The 22,323-nt window shown below is 45.2% G+C and overlaps 1 protein-coding gene across 3 annotated transcripts in view; it reads left to right on the forward strand.

Annotated features, from left to right (window-relative positions):
* LOC119965323 (follistatin-related protein 5-like) overlaps nt 1-22,323 on the forward strand; it is a 709,947-nt gene that overhangs the window by 198,051 nt on the left and 489,573 nt on the right. For all 3 annotated transcript variants that reach the window (XM_038795916.1, XM_038795915.1, XM_038795914.1), the window contains exon 4: nt 16,357-16,605. In XM_038795916.1, the coding sequence (XP_038651844.1) occupies nt 16,357-16,605 (249 nt within the window). The remainder of the gene's footprint in view (nt 1-16,356; nt 16,606-22,323) is intronic.

Consider the following 22,323-nt stretch of genomic DNA (forward strand, 5'->3'; position numbering starts at 1 on the left):
GCAATGATGCAAGTTTGTTAAAGTCTCCTTTTATTTTGTCACAGTGTTAGACAGTGTGAGCTATATTCTCCAAATTTGGTTTAGTCCAGAAACTTTTATTGTAGATTTGAAAATGTAGATTTGAAAATGAGTGCAAAATACCGGGCGTGATTTAATTGAAATGAAACCGAGTCCCATGTCGAGTGCATTTAGTGAAATGAAAATCGCTTATTATCTGTCACAAGTAGGCTTCAAATGAAGTCACTGTGAAAAGCCCCTAGTTGCCACATTCCGACACCTGTTCAGAGAGGCTGGTACGGGAATTGAACCGTGCTGCTGGCCTGCCTTGGTTTGCTTTCAAAGCCAGTGATTTAGCCCTGTGCTAAAGTCGGGTGTTTCCTGGTGCTGGTAGCACTGAGAATGACCCCGCTATCAAATAGAAGTCTGTTTCATTTCGGGTCCTCTGCGATGTACGCTCCACCGAGGCTGCTGTCAGTCCCATTTCCTTCATTAACGAGCTCCGCTTGCCAGTGCTGGAAGCGATCAGAATGGTGTCCCGGTCTCTAGATCCCCCAGAGGCCCACAATGTCCCAACTCACCTATAAGGGGGTTCTTGAGCCCCCCTCTCCCCCCCCCCCCCCCGCCCCTCACCATCCTTCTCATAAGGGCAGGGCACCCCCAAGCCCGATTCCCAGGATGGACAAAATGCCACATGGGCACCTAGGCACTGCCAGCCTGGTGCCCTGGCCCTCTCCCTGCCAGGCTGTTGGTGCCATGGTGGCACCCCGGTGACACAACAGGGTGCCCAGGTGGAACTACCAAAGTTCCCGGGTGGTACCACCTTTCCCAGAGCCCAATCACCCAGCGGCTTCCATCTTGCATTGGTACGCGCGAGGCATAGCAAGCCGATTACTGGTCATGTCCTGAGTCGGGCGTGGAGCAGCTGTTAGATTGCACTGACTGTGTGGCAAAACATATTGTTATGGGATGAGAAGAGTTGCAAGAGCCCTATTCATGACAATGATGCAGTATACGTGACTGGATAATTCTTCTCAAAACAAAAGATAATTTAACAAATCTTTTATTTACTTGTGTTGTGACATTAAACAAAACGGCAAATTGTTGGGCAGCATGGTGGCGCAGTGGTTAGCATTGCTGCCTACAGCACTGAGGATTTGGGTTCGAATCCCGGCCCTGGGTCTCTATGTGGAGTTTGCACATTGTCTGCGTGGCTTTCACCCCCACAACCCAAAAGATGTGCAGAGTAGGTGGATTGACCATGCTAAATTGCCCCTTAATTGGAAAAACATATTTGGGTACTCTAAATTTATTTTAAAAAAGCAAATTGTTCCAAGTTAATTTTCATGTAGCCAGGCACCCTTTGACAAAATTACACCGATGGAGCTCTTACCACAAAGAAATGGGAAACATTCAAACTTCAAAATGGAACTTCTACAACAAATAAGCCGGTAGGTTGCCTCCTTCGACCGTAGTCCTTTGGGCTATTAGAAAGTGCATAAGTGTGTCTGGAAATGAAAAGGGAAAGTAGAAAAATGATTGAGTTGGCTCAAATTTTCATAAGGATTCATTAGGATCAACAGAATTGTTGTAAACTACATGAAGGGAAGAGTGTGTGGCAGAAACATCTTAAGAGACCATGCAGCAGCAAAAATTGATGGTGGAAGTTAATGTGGAGATTGAACTAAGTTGTTAAGTTAATGATCTTGGTGAAGCAAGTCACCCTGAGGAGGATTTAAATAAAAACGGTACATGGAAAAAGAAATAGGTTCAACAGGAATCAATCTCTTACACCCTTGGTAGCATCCAACCACGTGAATTAAAATCATGGTGCAGTGACTTTAAACATAGACACTTAGACATATAAATAGTTTTGCAATGGTAAATCGATCAGTTTATTTCTTTCACTTGTACGAAGACACTTTTGAGATTTCGACAGACGATCTGCTTATGCTGTTAGCTGCAGGCAATACGCTGCCTGAGGGAATTAGAGAAAAACAAAGACTGGTAATTAATTTGTTTTCAGACGAATACTTCAGGATAAAATAATTGTTGAGCTTTCTCCCGGCATGCGCCCCAATGGTTAGCACAAAACTGACTAATCTTTATTATTCCGAGCCCATGATGAAAGTAAAGATGAAAAAATGAGCGGTGTTCATATTTAACATCTGCCAAATTATGGAGCAGGAAAACATAAGAAATAAAAATGTATTTCATGCACTCTGTCATATCCTGTTGCATTTCCCAGTGCTGTCATCTCCCAGCACCATCTCCTCCCCATGTATAAATATCCTTCTGCAACTATTTGATTGTTTAAGTGCATCATAATAATAATAATCTTTATTGTCACAAATAGGATTACATTAACACTGCAGTGAAGTTACTGTGAAAAGCCCCCAGTCGCCATATTCCGGCGCCTGTTCGGGTACACTGAGGGAGAATTCAGAATGTCCAATTCATCTAACAGTACATCTTTTGGGACTTGTGGGAGAAAAACGGACTAACCGAAGGAAATCCACGCAGACACGGGGAGAATGTGCAGACTCTGCACAGACAGTGACCCAAGCCGGGAATCGAGCCTGGGACCCTGGCGCTGTGAAGCAGCAGTGCTAACCACTGTGCTACCGTGCCAGCCAATAGCCCGCTGCTGACTGTAATATGGGTGATATTTCTGATTCTCTTTTTTAAATGAAGAGATCAATTTCAATCAGCTGGGATGGTTTATCTGAATCAAACATTCAGTTTTCCCTGTAAAACCGAGTGACATAATCTGATGGCTGTGCAACCTCTGCTCTGTCCTACCGGTGACACAGAAAGAAAATATTAGAAATGTATTCTAGCCCCTACGAGACCCATGGGGACGGCCTGATTGATCTCCCCGTTGGGCTTGTGGAATACGTACTCCCCCGCTGAGGGGCGGAGGCCAGACAGCAGACTCACTAATACCCTGAGATGAAGGTTGGCCCCAGAAGGAGCTGGCATCTCTGGATAGTCCCGGCTGGGACTTGAACTGTTACTTTGTTATTGTGTTTCCTAGCGAGATTAGCGAATAAACTAATTTTGACTCGCGTTTGATACGTGTGTGGAAGACTGGACTCAGTATATGGAACGTATACTCTATTTCCCCGGGGCAAATGCAATTACTGGGGAAGAGCAACAGAAGGCGATTCCTTTGACCACCTGCGGGGCACCCAGTTTCAGTGTCATAAAGAGCCTAACCCACCCCATGGCCCCAGACTCCAAGATGTTCAAGGAATTAGTGATGCTCGTGAAAAATCACTGCAAACCCAAGCTGTCATTCATTGTCCAAGGATATCGATTCTAGCTGAGAGAACCCTAGTGGAGTCTGTCACAGAGTTTTTAGCAAGGTTACGCAAACTGGCACAACCCTGCGACTACAGGTCATCCCTCTCTGAGATGCTACGAGGCCGCCTTGTATGTGGTGCAAACGACACGGGGAACCAGTGGAAATTGCTGGCCGAGCTGTTTCTGGACCTAAAAAAGGCTGTTGGAGATCTCCCTCTCATGGGAGAGCATGGCAAAAGGAATCCAGGACTTCCAGGGGATATCAGGGATGGAGGTGAAGAGCATAGGACGACCCCCCCATTCAGACGAACAGACTAAGAGTGGGACCTGTGAGACACAGCCCTTGCTCGAATACTGATGGGGCCAGGTGCATTGGCTGAGGGCCATTGCAAACAGGCGATAGACCCCCAGAATTAACAGAGGAAGATCGACAGAGGTATGGCGCCTGTGGCCAGTGAAATTGCAGAGACAAGCAATGACAGGTCAGCCAACAAGTGCATCACCCTGGTCGAGGGAGGCAATTGCTTAGAGCCAGGACCCTCCACATACAGCAGCCTGACGAGGACAAGGGCATGCAATTGTATTACATCGTCACACCGCGGGTTGCCCCCCATCAAAATCATTATCAGTCCATCAGGCTGCCCTTGATAACAATGAAGGGCTCCGGCCAGAGTTTGCCGGACCATGATTGGCTACAGAAGCTCAGTTTGGACTGGCATCGATTTTCAGGATGGGCTGCGGGGGATTACTCAAAGTCCTGGCGAAATACCTGGAAACTTTCAAGGAGGGCCTGGGGAAAATCAAAGATGCCGAGGCCAAGATACACGTAGACCCTGAGGCCCAACCAAGGTATTCCGGGGCCCACGCAGTTCGCTACGCATTGCTGACAAAGGTAGAGGATGAACTCGACCGCTTGGAAAGCCTAGGAAGCATCCAGCCAGTGCAATTTGCAAATTGGGCAGCGCCTGTAGTCCCAGTACTGAAACCAGACAAAATCATCCGCTTGTGTGGGGATTATAAGCTAACCATGAACAAGGCCTCTCAATTGGATAGATACTCTATGCAGCGAATAGAGGATCTCTGCGCAAAGTTGGCTGGAGGATACTCTTTTTCTAAACTCAATCTGAGTCATGCATACCTCCAGTAGGCGCTATACTCAGATTCCAGAAAATTTGTGACCATTAATACCCATACAGGCCTCTATGAATACACAAGGTTGCTGTTTGGAGCATCATCGGTTTGCGCTATTTTGTAGAGAGTCATGGAGAACACCCTCCAAGGACAGCTGCGAGTGGCGGTCTACTTGGGTGGCATCCTTGCCACCGGAGCCACAGAAAAGGAGCACCTGGGCAACCTGAAGAAAGTCCTCCGCCGGTTTCCCGAGACAGTCATTCGCCTCGAGAGAGAAAAGTGCATTTTCTACACCAAAGGTAGTAATAATAACCATCTTTATTATTGTCACAAGTAGGCTTACATTAACACTGCAATGAAGTTACTGTGAAAATCCCCCCGTCGCCACATTCCAGTGCCTGTTCGAGTAGGTCACGTACTTAGGGCATTGTGTTGATTGAGACGGCCTGCATCCTGTAGGGGAGAAGGTGCGAGTAATTAAACAAGCCCCCATGCCAGAGAACGCATCATAGTTATGGTCATTCTTCGGACTCATGAATTATTCCCGGACGTTTATCCCTAACCTGGTGAGCAAATGCACGTCACCGAACGAGCTACTGAAGAAGCATCAAGATAGACGTGGAGAGCGCCGCAGGAAGAAGCCTTTGCCAGGGTAAACAGCAGCTACCATCATCAGAGTTGTTTTTTTAAATAAATTTAGAGTGCCCAATGCATTTTTTCCAATTAAGGGGCAATTTAGCATGGCCAAGCCACCTACCCTTTGGGTTGTGGGGGTAACACCCACACAAACACAGGGAGAATGTGCAAACTCCACACGGACAGTGACTCAGAGCTGGGATCGAACCTGGGACCTCGGCGCCGTGAGGCAGCTGTGCTAACCACTGCGCCGCCGTGCTGTCCATCATCAGCGTTGTTGACCCATTCTGATCCCTCAAAGCCCCTTTTGGTCACTAGCGACACCTCATCATACGGAATCGGGGAAGTATTATTCCATTGTTTGGATGACGGACAGGAAAGGCCAATAACCTATGCTTCATGGACTTTGGCCGCGGCGGAGTGCATCTATGCCCAAATTGAGGAAGAAGGGATAGCCGTAGTCTTTGCAGTAAATAAATTTCAGCAGCATGTGTATCAGCATCAATTCATCATTGTGACAGACCACAAGCCATCGCTCAGATTGCTTAAAGAAGACAGGGCGATTCCACCAATAACATCTGCACGTATACAGTGATGGGCTCTACACGTGTTTGAGCATTGCCCGGGCAAGCAGATCACAAATGTGAATGCTCTGAGCTGGTTCCTGTTGCCGACACGCTACCCCATTTCCACTAAAGACTGACAAAGACGGATCGACCCTAAACTTTATAGATAGCTTGCCGGTCAACGCCGTACAGATACGCAGCTGGACATAGAGGAACCCAGTACTGGCAAAGTTATGCCATGTCATCTTACACGGGGGGCAATAAAACAAACTGCCTGAGTAGCTGCAGACTTTTGAGATCAAACAGTAAGACCTCCGTGTGGAAGATGGCATTCTCCTGTGGGGAGCTCACATCGTGACCCCTAGCCTGGGCAGACAGGCCTTGCTTCAAGCCCTGCACAATGGACACCCGGGGGTTTCAAAGATGATAATGCCCACCAGAAGCTATGTGTGATGACCAGGCCTAGGTGGCAAGATTAACTGCCTGGCCCAGCAATGCGCCACATACCAGGAGCATCAGAAGCCTCCACCAGTTACACCACTCCACCCATGGGACTGACTGAGCCTGCCTTGGGTGCGGCTACACGCAAATTTAAAATAAATAAATTTGAGCATCCAATTATTTTTTTCCAAATTAAGAGGCAATTTAGCGTGTCCAATTCACCTACCCTGCACATCTTTTCATGTTGTGGGGTTGAGACTCATGCAGATATGGGGAGAATGTGCAAATTCCACACGAATAGTGACCCAGGGCTGGGATCGAACCTTCTCCTCAGTGCCATGAGGCAGCAGTGCTAACCACTGGACCACCGTGCCACCCTGCCTACACGCAGATTTTGCAGGACCTCCAAGGTTCAATGTTCTTGCTAATAGTGGACGCCCATTCCAAATGGCTAGACATCCATCGAATGGCCCAACCATCGTCAGCTGCTTCAAAGACCTTTCTCCCCAATCATAAGGTCGCAAGTGCGGATGTTCGCTGATTACTTCACAATGTTCAGCACCAATCATGACTTTTGAGATACTGAAGCAGCCAGTGCCCATATGCAGAAAGACCTGGACAACATTCCGGCTTGCACTGACAAGTAGCAAGTAAGATTTGCTCCACACAAGTAGCAGACAATGACCATCTCCAACAAGAGAGTGTCCAAGCATCTCTCCTTGACATTCAATGGCATTACCATCACTCAATCCTCATCTTATTATTGACAAGAAACTGAACAGGACTGGCCATATAAATACTGAGACTACAAGGGCAGGTCAGAGCCTGGGAATGAGTAACTCACCTCCTGACTCCCAAAAACCTGTCAACCATCTTCAAGGCACGTCTGATAGAATACTCTCTACTTGCCTGGATGAATATAGTTTAACAAAGCTCAACAAGCTCAACAGGGGCAAAGTAAGACAATGCAGCCTGCTTTATTGGTACTCGATCCACCACCGTAAACATTCACTCCCTTCATATCTGATGCACAGTGGCAGCTGTGTGTACCATCTACAAGATGCACTGCAGCAACTCACCAAGGATCCTTTGTTGGCACCTTCCAAACCTGCAACCTCTACCACCCAGGAGGGCAAGGGTGGCAGGTGCATCTGAGCAGCACCCTCTGCAAGTTCCCCTTCGAGCCACAAACTATCCTGACTTGGAACTATATCGCCATTCCATCACCATTGCTGGGTCAAAATCCTGCAATTCCTTTCCTAACAGTACTGTACCTAAACCACATGGGGTATAGCAACTAAAGAGCTCACTATCACTTTCTCAAGGGCAACTAGGAATGAGCAATAAATGCTGGCCTAGCAAGCGACACCCACACCACATGTTGGAATTCACAAACACCGTTTCAATTTCTAATTTCCCTCTTACTGTAGGGATGTTCATCTGGAAATAGATGCAGGTTTCCAATTCTTATGTTACTACGGTAAAATACGTGACTAATTCATAGAATCATAGAATCAACAGTGCAGAAGGAGGCCATTTGGCCCATCGAGTCTGCACTGGCCCTTGGAAAGAGCACCTTACTTAAGCCCACACCTCCACCCTATCCCCGAAACCCAATAACCCCCACCTAACCTTTTTGGACACGAGGGGCAATTTAGCATAGCCAATCCACCTTACCTGCACATCTTTGGACTGGAGGGAGGAAACCGGAGCATCCAGAGGAAGCCCATGCAGACATGGTGCCAGTTCTAACAGTGGAGTGCTTATCCATCCTCAGCTGTTCTGGCAACCACGTTGTATCTGATCCCTCGCAGTGGTACAGGCATCTGCACTCCAGGCATCTGTTGCTGGAGCACGCATCCTTGCACTCGGTAGAACACTTTCATATTCCTCGCGGTAAAAACAGAATATGCTGGAAATATTTAATGTTTATTCATCCAACAGGTCACTCACCTGAAATGTTAACACTTCATTGTCTGCAGGTGCAGCCTGATATGCTGAGTATGTCCAGCATTTCTTTGCTTTTATTTCAGATTTCCAACATCCGCAGTATTTTCCTTTTCGATTTGTGTCATATTCCTTGAAGGTCTGGAATGGGGCACATGTCTGATTGTAGTCTGTCTTGTGGATTGTTGTCTTGTCCGAGTATAAGATTGCATTTTCCTCTTTGTTCAGAGTACAAATGGCTAAGAAACCAAGCGAGATACTGGGCAGAACTCTCCATTGTGAGTCCGCCTCGCTATCGCTGCCTGCCAACGAGGACAGAGAATTTGGCGCTCGACCAAATGTCCATTCACTGCAGCAGGAATGGAGAACCGCTGGAGTGAAGGAATGGAGAATCAAAGTCACTGTTGTTATTTTCTAACTTTCAAGAATATAACTTGACATTCAACTTGAGAATTAGTACCAGAAAGAAAGTGTTAACTTTTCATACAAGTTTTTTCTTTCTCGCAAGTATAACTCAAGATTATAGAATCCTGATCAGATTCATTGGTGGGGGGGGGGGGGGGGGGCGGTTTCTCCAGGGGCAGGAATTCCGATGGCCCAGCGAGTCAGTTCCCACCCAGACCCAGGAACAGGCAAATAGCTAATTATCAGGCCCAATTTGCCACCTCCTGAGATCCTCCTGAGACCCAGCTGGGTGTCCCATGGTGTGAATTGGTGCAAGTCCTGAAAGACAGGGCACCGCCGGCTTACACTCAAAGGGGTGATTACACTCGGGGTCCTTCATGGATGTGAGGGTCGGGAGAGGGGGGACTTGTGCTGGGCGGGAGGGGCTCAGTTCAGGGATCTTTTCTGGGATGGGGGTCATTTGGCTGGTCTCTTAACTGACTATTGGTGCATGAACCCAGGCAGGCTGCCACTGCTGCATCTTCTATATAATAATGAGGTCTGAGACCCAAAATCCCAGGTGCCTCCTCCTCCACATTTGGGTATCATTCGTTAGCACTCTGCAGGTGAGGTGTCCAAAAATGGACCTTGTTGAATTTCTAGACCCTATTATATAAATTTCAAACATCAAAGAATCTATTTGCCAGTTTGCAGGCCTTGTTTCCTCATCAATTATTTCAAGTGTAACCTTGTGAACATTCCTACGTGACATGACACACGTTTCTGTCTCTCAGTATCCTGAACAACGAGCTTCCTGACTTTAGCTAATCTGATTGCTGTGCTCTTTACCATGAAGGGAAGGATTTCATTTGAAGTCCATTATTTGAATCCTTAAGCCCTGTACCAAAAGTCCAGAATTCTTCATGTGTGAAGCACACATCCAATTCCAGGTGGCATGGGGTAGGTCTGGTTCAAATTTTCATCCCAACTCAAATTTGCTTTAGTTTCTTTATCACTGTTCAGATTAACCTACCTACCTTGGAGTTTCCCCTCCCCCAAATCACTCACCATCCTGACTTGGAAATATATCTCCATTCCTTCACTGTCACTGGGTCAAAATCCTAGAATTCCCTCCCTAACGGTGCTGTGGGTGTACCTGCACCTCATGGACTGCAGCAGTTCAAGAAGGCAACTGAACACCACCTTCTGAAGGGCAACTAGACATGTGCAATAAATGCTGTCCTAACCAGCAACGCCCACATCGCATAAATGAATTTAAAAAGCAGCTCGCTTTGTTGATGTCTGCCTTGGAATTTTGTTGGGGCTGAGGAATTGTATATTTAAATTTTAACTACTTTTTAAAAAAAATAAATTTAGATTAGCCAATTATTTTTTCCAATTAAGGGGCAATTTAGCGTGGCCAATCCACCTACTCTGCACATTTTTGGGTTGTGGGGGCGAAACCCACGCAGACACGGGGAGAACGTGCAAACTCCACACGGACAGTGACCCAGAGCCGGGATCGAACCTGGGACCTCAGCGCCGTGAGGCGGTTGTGCTAACCACTAGGCCACCGTGCTGCCCTTAACTACTTTAATTAAGGTGACCGATTAATTATATTTTTCTTGTCTGCTAAATGAACCCATATCCTTTTCACAAGGTGCTTTTGAAGCTCATAAATAGTAAAAACAGTTCGTGCATAGTCTCTTGTTGATTACACTTTCCATTAATGCATTTTCCAATCCTTGTGGGTCTCGGAATTCATTCAGTTTTAATAATATAGAGGAAAATGTTGATGCTCGGCCTGTTTAATTAGTCAGTTACATCTGAATTCATGTTCATTACAGGGAATACGCTGAGACCTAATGATCCTGCACTCGGGTCTGCGTTCTCAGAGTAAGGTCTTTTTACACTGGGGATTTGTCTCGTGTTTTACACCAACTCTGTCTGCCAGTTCTGGCTGACGATTTGGCAGATGCAAAAATTGTTAATAACCTTGAGAATGAGATCGCAAGAAAAAAAAAAATCCCTGGGAATATAAATACCTCAGTCCAGACACAGATATCAATTATTAAAGTGAATGAAATTTTACCATTAATCCTCCGAGGACTTGTACCTTTTATGCTGCCTGATACCACACAGACCTTGGAGTTCATCGGTTGATGGAATAACATTTGGGAGTCAATTTTAATCTTACACGCTCAAAGGAATGCTTGAAACTCTCCCCTTTGATCTTGGTGCAAGATTCCTACTGTTGTACCTTACACAGATCATTTTGGGTCAGGACAATGATTACAACACCTACATTTACAGAATGTCAGCCCTTCTGTGTAATCCTGCAGAATCTACTTTGGTGCCGCTTTTTGATGCAACACTATGGCTGACAGCAGAGTGCCTGCAAAATAAATAGGCCCCAAGTGTTGTCAGGTTATTAAACCATATGAGCCATCATAGCTGTTTCTGATTGGATGACTCAACATCTAATAGGGATGTCTGGTTAATAGTCAGAAGCTGGAACCTTTGGTTAATTTTCCTTTCCTTAACTTGAAGCACCAAGGCCAATTGTATGAATACCTAATATCCCTCAGGTTGAGATCAGCAAACTCAGGTATGTTCTGTTCTATATGCCTCAGTTGCACAACCACCTTACCAAGTGAGTATTAAGAGCTAATCCGTGCTAGTTCCACCAATGGTTGCAATGCCCCAGCAATGCCAAATGTAAACGTTGCCTGCAGTGGGTCAAGATGCCATGTAGAGCACACAAGAATGCACCAAGGCACTGTAAATACTAAACCTATGGAGAACGTGGGTTGGGGAAAGAGTTACAGTACTAATGAGGTTCAGTACATTTCTGAATCCACTCTACAGCCTAAGGAAGCTATGTGCTTGGTGAACTGGGATTTGTGTTATTGCCCACTTTATGTTCTTGCGATTTGAACATTTAACTTGAATCCAGCAATAACTGGCTGAAGACTGCCTAAAATAGTTTTACTTTGGATCTTTAAAATTAGCAAAGATGAGACTTTGCCTCCACCATTTGAGTTCCTTTAAGTATCTGTCTCAGTGTTTAAAGCAGTTTACTAACTAGCTGTAGAAAATATGATTGAAATGATCTCTTTACAATAGACCGCGATATATCTGTGGCTACATAGATCAAGGTAGCAGATCTAGAATGTTCTATTTCCAACATCTTACCATGTGCAAAATAGAACAGAAGTTATTTGCTACTCCTCAAGCTCTGTCTTTTCTAATTAATGAACTGGCTAAAACATTAAAGCACAAATCCTCTACCTTTGGTTCCTGAAATACCGCAACTAAGGAGACACGTCACCTGGTCCTGATTTCTTATGAACATTCTAGCACTCCAGATAAAATGCTCATTTTATTGTTCTTTACACTCCATGAACTCGGATATATATTTCAACCCTTCAACCACCAAGAGCAAGTGCTTTTTTTCGATAATTAAAAATGACTAATTTTTTTAAAAATGTTCTGAGACACTTTTAACCTCAATTATTACTACACAGCAGCCGCAATTTCTTGAGGTCTTCATCATCTGCCCTAAAATACCCAAAGATTATTCGAATAATTCATTTTGTATGCATTTCCAAGCATCTCTCCTTTTTGGTAAACCTTGAACAGCATTGGTATTTTGGTCACATTTGAATTCAACTTTTGTCAGGGAATTAGATCATTTACCATGGGCGCAATTCTCCGCACTCACGACGGTGCGGAGAATAGCGGGGTTCGTAAAATTTTACGGCCACGCTAGTCTGACGCCCTCCCGCTATTCTCCCCCCCCCCCCCCCCCCTCCCGATACGAATCGCTGCCGCCGTTTTTTTACGGCGAGCAGCGATTCTCAGCTGGCCGATGGGCCGAGTTCCAAGCCCTTTACGGCTGTTTTTACGAACGGCAAACACACCTGGTCTGGCCATTCGTAAAAACGGCCGTAAAGTGCCGATTTTTAAAACAATGGCACCGATTGGCACGGCAGTACCACGGCCGTGCCAAGGGTGCCATGGGCCCGGGATCGGTGGGTACTGATCACGGGTAGCGGGTCCGATGCCCGCGCACTCTTTGTCCTCCCGCCGCCCCGCTGTATCACTTCGCGGGGCGGCTGAGGGCCATCCTGGCCCGCGCATGCGCAGGTTTCGTGCAAATGCGCGATGACGTCATCCGCGCATGCGCGGGTTGGAGTCTTCCAATCCGCGCATGCGCGGCTGACGTCATGTGACGCGTCAGCCGGCACAAACTCTGGCAAGCGGGCTTAACGAAATTCGTTAAGCCCGCGATGCCGGAGTTTACGGCGGCGGCATGCTAGCCCCGACCAGGGACCAGAATCGGTTCCCGGTCGGGGAGGGGGGGGGCTGGCGTCAAACCCGCCCGGATTTGACGCCAGCCTTACGATTTCTCCCTCTCTGGGAGAATCGCGCCCCATATACTTCAACTTGATTCCGTTTAATTTGCATTCTCACCTGCACACGCATAAAACATTTCATTTATCTGGTGCTTTCCTCTTGGCATTGTTATCCAAATAGACTGTCTCATATCAACCCTCATGGCTTTAAAAGGCAGTTTTCTTAGAATCTGCGTGAACTGTTTGAAATAAAGACAAAACCGTTTTGGAATTCCTCTTGGACACCCAAAGGCAATTGAGTGAGTTATCAGAACGTTACAATGTACACTGTTCAATCTGCCACCTTGCCAGAGATTTCTGATAAATAGTCCTCCAAGCTCAGCGTCACAGAATGTTGAGGATTTTCTTTTCTCGTCTTTTTATTTAAAAGACCTAGGGGCGCAATTCTCCGCACTCACGACGGTGCGGAGAATAGCGTGGCTCATAAAATTTTACGGCCACGCTCGTCCGACGCCCTCCCGCTATTCTCCCCCACCCCCCCCCCCCCCCACGCCCGACTCCCGATCCGAATCGCTGCCGCCGTTTTTTTACGGCCAGCAGCGATTCTCAGCTGTCCGATGGGCCGAGTTCCCAGCCCTTTACGGCTGTTTTTACGAACAGCAAACACACCTGGTCTGGCCGTTCGTAAAAACGGCCGTAAAGTCCCGATTTTTAAAACCATGGCACCGATTGGCATGGCAGTACCACAGCCGTGCCAAGGGTGCCATGGGCCCGCGATCGGTGGGCACCGATCGCGGGGAGCGGGTCCGATGCCCGCGCACTCTTTGTCCCTCCGCCGCCCCGCTGTATCGCTTCGCGGGGCGGCTGAGGGGCATCCCGGCCCGCGCATGCGTGGGTTTCGCGCAAATGCGCGATGACGTCATCCGTGCATGCGCGGGTTGGAGTCTTCCAATCCGCGCATGCGCGGCTGACGTCATATGACGCATCAGCCGGCGCAAACTCTGGCAAGCGGGCTTAACGAAATTCGTTAAGCCCGCGATGCCGGAGTTTACGGCGGCGGTATGCTAGCCCCGACTGGGGACCAGAATCGGTTCCCGGTCGGGGAGGGGGGGGCTGGCGTCAAACCCGCCCGGATTTGATGCCAGCCTTACGATTTCTCCCCCTCTGGGAGAATCGCGCCCCTAATGCTTTGTTGAATATGTACCGAAACAGGCGCTGGAGTGTGGCAGTAACGTCACAGTAACTTCATTGTATTGTTAATGTAAGCCTACCTGTGACAATAAAGATTATTATTACCTTTCAACCTCCAGGCTACAAGTTTTCCTTTTTGTGGATTCTAACCTATTTATTTAGCCTCTCATGGTAAAATTCAGAATAGCACTCCTTGTTTTCCAAAGATAATCGAGCAAATTTATCCTATCTCATTTCTCATTAAGTAATTGTCACCTGCTGCCCTCAATATTCAACTACTCCAGTCCATTCCCCAACCCCACTCATGAACCATTATGTTCCATTGAGTGTTCCGTCATTTCAGTCAATGCTTATTTCCAAAACATTTAAGCCCATTCTCCACCAGCTATTAGTTTAGCTCGTTTTAAGAGGGACGTGTCATTAACTGCTTTTAATGGCAATTTTTCCTATTTATTCATTACTCTGTGGAGTTGAAATTCTTTTAATTACCCTCATTTCAGGCTTGTTAATTTTAAGCCTATATTTTCACGTTATGTGCTACATTACGTTTACCTTATTGCTACCTTCATGATCCCCCTTCCCTCTGCCCCAACCCTTTCAATTTATCATCTGCAATGAAAACAAATTGAATTTTCTGAAACTGCCCTTGAAATTTGAAAACTAGTTCTGGCAGCATCCTTATCCTTTGTCTTTTAACCTATTTCCAGCACGCCAATGTTCTTTTGAAGATAGCATGCCCAATTAATATTTTAAATGGAGCTTCATCAGTGAATAACAACAAGGCTTGTTATCAAATGCCTCAAGACGCAGCCTTATATTTGATTAACTGTGTTGATTATAGTTTTCAATTCTATTCATTTGCTTTCTGTGCAACCTAATAAGAAGATCAACAATTCCTTGGGTAGTTCAGTCTGTAGTTAGAGTATGGTTGCATCGCTGACTTTTTCCAGTTCTGCTGAATAGTTATGAACATCAGTCATTACAGCTGTAGTATGTAATGCCCATCTCCATGGTTCTTCAATTAGATGCCTGAATGACTCTTGATATGGTGGCCCTTTCTTACAAGACACCTCCAGCCAGTGGGCAAGACACCCATTGCCTTTATGAACTACCAGCCCCATCTCTATGTAAAGATGCTTGCTGACCCAAACTTAATTTTCCCGTTTGGCAGTAAGAATTTTAACTTAAATGATTTTAGAATGGTCTTAACCTCGTTCCTAGGGTGGCACAGTGGTTAGCATTGCTGGTTCACAGCTCCAGCGACCTGGGTTAAATTCCGGCCTAGGGTGACTGTATGTGTGGAGTTTGCATGCTCTCCCTGTGTCTGCATGGGTTTCCTCCGTGTGCTCCAGTTTCCTCCCATTGTCCAATGATAAGTAAGTTAGGTGGATTTACTATGCTAAATTGCCCCTTAATGCCCCAAAAGGTTAGGTGAGGTTACTGGGTTATGGAGATAGGATGGAGGTGTGGACTTAAGTAGGGTGAAAGGATGCTGCAATCTGAAACCTGTCATTTGGACTCAAAACATTATCTCTTTTCTCTCCTTACAGATGTTGCCAGACCTGTTGAGAGTTTCTAACATTACCTTGTTTGGCTTAAATAGAGTGTTCTTTCCAAGGGCTGGTGCAGATGTGATGGGCCGAATGGCCTTCATCTGCACTGTAGGGTTTCTATGATTCTATGAATTACGTATCAGAAGTGGTTCACAGCAAATAATTTCCCCTGGTTCGGTAATTGATTAATAAACTTGCTCAAAAGTATCAAAGGTGGCTTGTGCAAAAAATAGAAATGTCACGTAAATAAGCTTCCTTTTGGGGTTTTGGATTTTGTGCATTGGTGGGGCTATTTTCACCAAATTAAGTAGTTTTACAGTATAGTGACTTCAGTAGTAAGCTGGAGAATACAGCAGCTAACCTGAACACAGTAAGGACTCACAACAACAAAATGACGACCAGGTATTAGCTCGGACACCACTCTCCTGCACACTTTCAAAATAGTGCCATGGGATCTTTTACAACCAGCTGAGAGGGCAGAATAAGACCTTGGTTTAATGCCTCATCCAAAAGACAGGACTGCACTCAGGTGTCAGCCTAGATTGTGTACTTATGTTTCCTTGTGTTGAGTTTGAAGCCACAACCTCCTGAGTCAGGCGAGATTGCTATCACTTAAATCACAGTTTACATTTATACATAATCTGAACAAAAAATTGATTAATCCATAAAATAATTTTCAATTTATTGAAGCTTAATTCTTCTGTATTGGTGTAGCATCTTGTAACAAAGGAAGTTTCATGTACTCAATGAAAAGTCTCTATCAAACACGGGTAGTTTTGCAGATCTATAAGAACGTTTGAAGCTCTGCGTGGAGATTAAGCGTTACATTTTCTTTTCTTTCCATAGTGCACTTGGGCCAGTATGGTCTTTATGGAGCTTGTGAAAAGAACTTCTGTGGCCGTGGGCAACAGTGTATCATCAGTAAAGAGACTGAGCTGCCGGAGTGTGTGTGCATACAGCAATGCAAACCCAATTATATACCAGTTTGTGGCTCCGATGGGAAGTTTTATGAGAATCACTGCGAACTGCATCGTGCTGCCTGCCAACAGAGAAAGAGAATCCACATTGCAGATAATAAAGAGTGCTTCTTCCAAGGTAAGCCATGGTATAGCAGCAAGCATGAATCTTAACGATGGATCGTCATTGTGCAGTGTTTGCATGTGTTCAGTCCCAAAAGCAGATGTAACCTGCCCCAGGAACTAGACTAAGAGCTCATTAAGCCGCATGTGATCATAAATAGTCCAGCAGCATTTTTGCCGAGATAGTTTCTCAGATTATATCCTTGCTTTGCTTATCGTAAAAAAAATTCAAGACTATGCCAAGGGCTTTCCACAAATGAAAAAGATGCTTGCAGTAGATAGCTTCCATAAGTTTATACTAACAAAGGTTGGTATTGGATCTGTGAGAGTTTATCATATTGTGATACATTAGATATAACATCAGTGGAAAAAAAATCATTTAATTTATCAGTTTTTGAATGAAAGCTCTAGATTCCTACGTGATTGATGAAACCTTCTTGATATTCTTGATCTGATTTGATTTGATTTATTGTCACATGTACCGAAGCACAGTGAAAAGTATTTTTCTGCGGCCGAGGGAACGTACACAGTATGTACATAGTAAACAAAAAGAATAATCAACAGAGAACATTGACAAATGGTACATCGACAAACAGTGATTGGTTACAGTGTGGAACAAGGGGCCAAACAAAGCAAATACATGAGCAAGAGCAGCAAAGGGCGCCGTGAATAGTGTTCTTACAGGGAACAGATCAGTCTGAGGGGGAGTCGTTGAGTCTTGTAGCTCTGGGGAAGAAGCTGTTCCGATGTCTGGATGTGCGGGTCTTCAGCCGTCTGTACCTTCTGCCTGATGGAAGGGTCTGGAAGAAGGCAATGCTTGGATGGGAGGGGTCTCTGATATGCTGTCTGCCTTCCTGAGGCAGTGGAAAATGTATACAGAATCAATGTGGGGGTGGCAAGCTTATGTGATGCATTGGGCTGAGTTCACCACATTCTGCAGTTTCTTGCGATCTTAGACCGAGCAGTTGCCATAGCAGGCTGTGATGTAGCCGGATAGGATGCTCTCCATCGAACATCTGTAGACGTTTGTGAGAGTCGATGCAGACATGTCAATTTTCTTTCGCTTCCATAGGAAGTAGGGACATTGTTGGGCTTTCTTGACTGTTGCATCAACGTGAGTGGACCAGGGCAGACTCTTGGTGATGGTGACCCCCAGGAACTTAAAGCTATCGACCATCTCCACTTTGGAGCCATTGATGCAGACAGGAGTGTGTGTCGTGCTATGCTTCCTGAAGTCGATGATCAGTTCCTTGGGCTTTCTGACATTTAGAGAGACGTTTATTTTGGTACACCATGCAACCAAGTGATTTATCTCCCTCCTGGAGTCTTTGCCATTACCTGCTGTTCAATTATTTCTTTCACCTTCCAATTTTGTTCTGTGAACCTGCACCCATAGTTAACTAGGTTGAGACCATTCTAAAGTAATTTGGACTGGAACTTTGATTGTTGACAGGGAGAATAAACTCTCATTGTTTACTCGTTCTTTAAGCCAAAATGAGAAGCATTCGATCACTTTCAAGGTTTATTTTCGGAATGCAAAACAATTTAAGCTTCACCAAAAGCAAAATACATTTTGTTATGGGTCAGGGTTTAGAGAACCCCAAAGTGTATCATGGAGTTCTCCTGACCCACAACTTTTAATAGATTGTGGTATGGGGAGCACACGGCCCACTCTACAGGTGTGCTACAGTAGAAATGGAAAAGTATTTTTTAAAGCAAAACAAAGTTTATTCTACAAACTCAAGTTAACCTTTTTAAAACATATAGTGAACATCTTAGCAACCATTAATTCAAATACAACCCCCAAAGAATACAATACTAAGTAATGCTTAATAACTTTCCAAACATCCAGACAAAAAAAAACACCTTTTAACAGAAGCACATTAGGTTTACATTTACTACTGACAACATTTATAATTTTGAATTTATCAAATGATCAAGAGATAGCCTTTTTATGGCAGAGAGAACAGCAGTACATCTGCTTGGTCTTGCTTCAGCTCCAACACTGAAAACATAACTGCAGCAAATCGCCTAAAACAAAAGTAAAAAGCTGACAGACAGCACAGCTCCACCCACAGTCTGATATCACTGCAGTAATAAACACCCATTTCTTAAAGATACTCTCACATGACAATTGGCTGCTGGAAATGCATGAATGCCAACTCAGTTTGGTCTCGCAATTTTTCAAAGCTATAAAGGACCAAAACAAAGGTACTAGATTTAATGAAAGCAGAAACTATAATTAAACAGTACTGCACCAAAATAATTCAAACCTTTTCTCGTAACGTTATGGTTCTCTGTCGAGCAGTCATAACTCAGTCAAATGCACATAAAAAATGTTGGGAATGTGAAACACAGCAGTAAATGCTGTAGACATCCAGCAATTGAATCAGCAGAAGTGCCAACAGATGGCATGTCTTTCTCCCATTCGACATGTTGTTGAATCCGTTATCTCATCCAATTAATGCTGAAAGGCACAGTTGTGAGTGAGTCATAATGATGTGTCTTCTTGGTAATGTTGGGTCTGCTAGATGAATAAATACTATGTCAAACATGATGTGACATCGTCTGTATTTATCTGTGTTACAATAAATTATCAGAGTTTGTGCAGTGGAATATGGAAGATGTTGTCATGTTAATGCAGTTGACCATTAGTCTTTTATGTGGCAATGCTGCTATCATGGTGGCTCACGAGTAATGTTGCACGCATGGTGAGGTACATTTTTTAGTTATGATGTTGAAGCAACAGGAATGGACATTCTCACAAGCCAAACTCCAGGAAATTTTCAGAATTAGCCAGAATGAATCTTTTCATGTAAAACATTGCACGTGAATGTCTCGGGGTGTGGTCAGCTCGGGCGGGGGAGGGTCGGGGTGCAGGTTGAGAATGGGGTGAGAAATCCTGTACAGGTGGTAGGGATATGGGGAGTCCCCTGGGGGGTCAGGAGTATGGGGTGTCCTATGTGGGGCTGGGTCTGGGTGTTTAAAATTGTGACTCTGAGGTTCGAAGGTTTTTATCCCTTCTAACTTTTTCAAACTAACATTAGAGTATCACTGCAGAACCATCCAAAGTTAGCGATTTCAATGGCTTTGCCAGATAGTTACCAGCGCAGCCCATTGTCCAGGGGAAGTTAGTGCTTCTAGACAATTGGCAGGTAAATCTTTACCTGGGAACATCCAAGAGGGGTTCCTCAGTGCATCTTTTGAACACCTGATTCTCCAATAATGGGGCTATGATCCACATCCATGACAAAACGCGTGTAAATCACTCTGGACTTACCTGGAGAAAGTCCAGGGTGATTCTCCGATTTGCAGGGGGCTAGCAGAGTCCTCACAGCTTCAGTTGCTGATACAGGGCCCTGCACTTCCGGTCGGGGGGGGTCCGCGCATGCGCACGGGGGTGGGCCTTCGGCGGCCGCCCCGCGCGACATGGCCGACCCACACTGCAGACTGGCACCGAAAAGATAGCCCCTCCCGCAGATAGAACGCGTCCGCGGATCGGTGGCCCCCAATCGGTAGACTGGCCGTCCTGGAGGCCTCCCCCCCCCCCCGTGAATGATCCACCCGCCTCCCCACCAGGGCGGTCGTGTACTGAGTCTGCAGCCATCATGCCAAGTTGTCGACGGGTGGAACCATGAGAGAACCACGCCATCGGGAACTCGGCCAGCTGGGACTGGAGAATCGCGGGAGCTGCGTTGGACCCGATCTCGGGTTTGATGCCCAATCTCCACTCCTGCGCCAATCGCAATTTCGGTGCAGAGGCTCGGAGAATCCCACCCCCCAAATCTGACACTGTGCGGCGAGGAAATTATGGGCCATGATTTTCATCTTTCAGTTGACTGGAAATTTTGCCATTTGAACTGAGACAGAGCAAAATGCAAGGCCACATTACATTGCGAAGGTGAGAAACAAACAAGTCTTTCTTTGACTCAAGAAAACTTTGTTTAATTGTCTCCTTATTGTGCACAGCATAAATATTTGAATACTTTCTGATCTAGAAATTGCACGTCCTCGTGAAAAAGAAAATGAAACTTTTGCTGTGGCCAGCTGACGGGGTTAATAGAGGGGAGCCAGTTTAAACTTTCTCACCTGGTCGTAACATATGCAAAACTGTTATTCGCAAGGTCCCCAAACTGCAAAATAAGAACTGACTCTTGAATTTAATTTGTTATGAACTAAGCCTCCCTTCGCTTCCAAAGACACTGAAGTGACACACATTGTAATATTGTGCTTATGTAAGTCAACTATTGCCTCCATATCACACATGAATATTTTAAAAGATACTGAATTAAGAAACCCAACTTAGTAATTCTGTAGGCACTCTAGTTTTTGTGCTTGTCGAATTAGATTAAAAAAAGTTAACAGGCATCTGTTTGACATCTTGTAGATCAGAGGGTTGAAAAAGTTTCCAGGGCAACTTTATCAGAAAACAAATTGTCTGTAAAAAAAACCCTTATAATAATAATAATAATCGCTTATTGTCACAAGTAGGCTTCAATTAAGTTACTGTGAAAAGTCCCTAGCCGCCACATTCCGGCGCCTGTTCAGGGAGGCCGGTATTGAACCTGCACTGCTGCCTTGTTCTGCATTACAAGACAGTGCAAGGACTTTGGAGGGAAAGATAGTTTGGAGATAGAAATAGCGAGCAGTCCTGGCTAGCAGAACACAGTTTGATGGTGCTTAGTGTGATCTGATCCATTCTGACAATGGGTTAAACCACTCGTTAGCCAGATAACCATAATTCTATGCTCCTCGGACATAAAGGTGCATGGGGGAATGACCAGGGTATGAGAGATTTTACTGGGAACAATGACATTAAAGTAGAGATGAAGGAGTGGGCTGTGGATATTAACAGATGTGGAAACATAATGCTGAAACCACAACTGAAAAAGTAAGCTATTTTTGTCAGGAACTTCCCCTGATTGGCTGTTAGGAATTGCAACACTCAGTTCAGGAGTGAAATCCTTCAAAATCACCACTGTTTATTTTTCCTGATTATTTTAGCACGTCATCCGAACCGAAAGACGTATTACTGGCTTGCGCCATATAATTTGCCAATCTTTTTGTCTTCTTTCTCCATACTGATACCTTGCAATAACAATGGGAATTATTTTAATTTCTTTGGAAAAACATTAAAACTTTGAACAAACTAAGAAAACCCTGAATCCTAATCAGCCTTGACACTGGACTGAATTTTCACCTGGGCTCATAAATACCCGACCTGCGTACTTTTGAGGTTGGCAAATTGAGCACCCGGCCCATTTGTGGCTTCATGGAAGATTTTCATCTTTTCACATTGGGATCGGGTCAATGCATTTTATGAGTTACTATGAAGTGTGTAAGGAGTGTGGATGAAGAGGCAGGCTGGTTCGAAGGCCAGTATCGGTTCTCTAAAACAAAAGTCCAGCTCCCAAAATTGTTTAAAGGCCCCCTAAACCTAACTCCTTATTTGTTCATACCCTACCCACCCCCATGACACCAAATGCCCCCTCACATTTCCCATGTCACTACATGTCACTTCACATACGCCCATGCCACCTCACATACGCCCATGCCACCTCACATACGCCCATGCCACCTCACATTCCCATACCACCTCGCATCCACACATGCCAATTCATGCCTCCTCTATGTCACCCAGTATGTAAAATATGCAATTCTCAGGAGCAATGCAATAGCAATGCAAATTATTTTCATTTCTTTGGAAAAACATTGAAACTTTAAATAATATAAG

Source organism: Scyliorhinus canicula, chromosome 4 (assembly GCF_902713615.1).
Source record: "Scyliorhinus canicula chromosome 4, sScyCan1.1, whole genome shotgun sequence".
Lineage (NCBI taxonomy): Eukaryota > Metazoa > Chordata > Chondrichthyes > Carcharhiniformes > Scyliorhinidae > Scyliorhinus > Scyliorhinus canicula.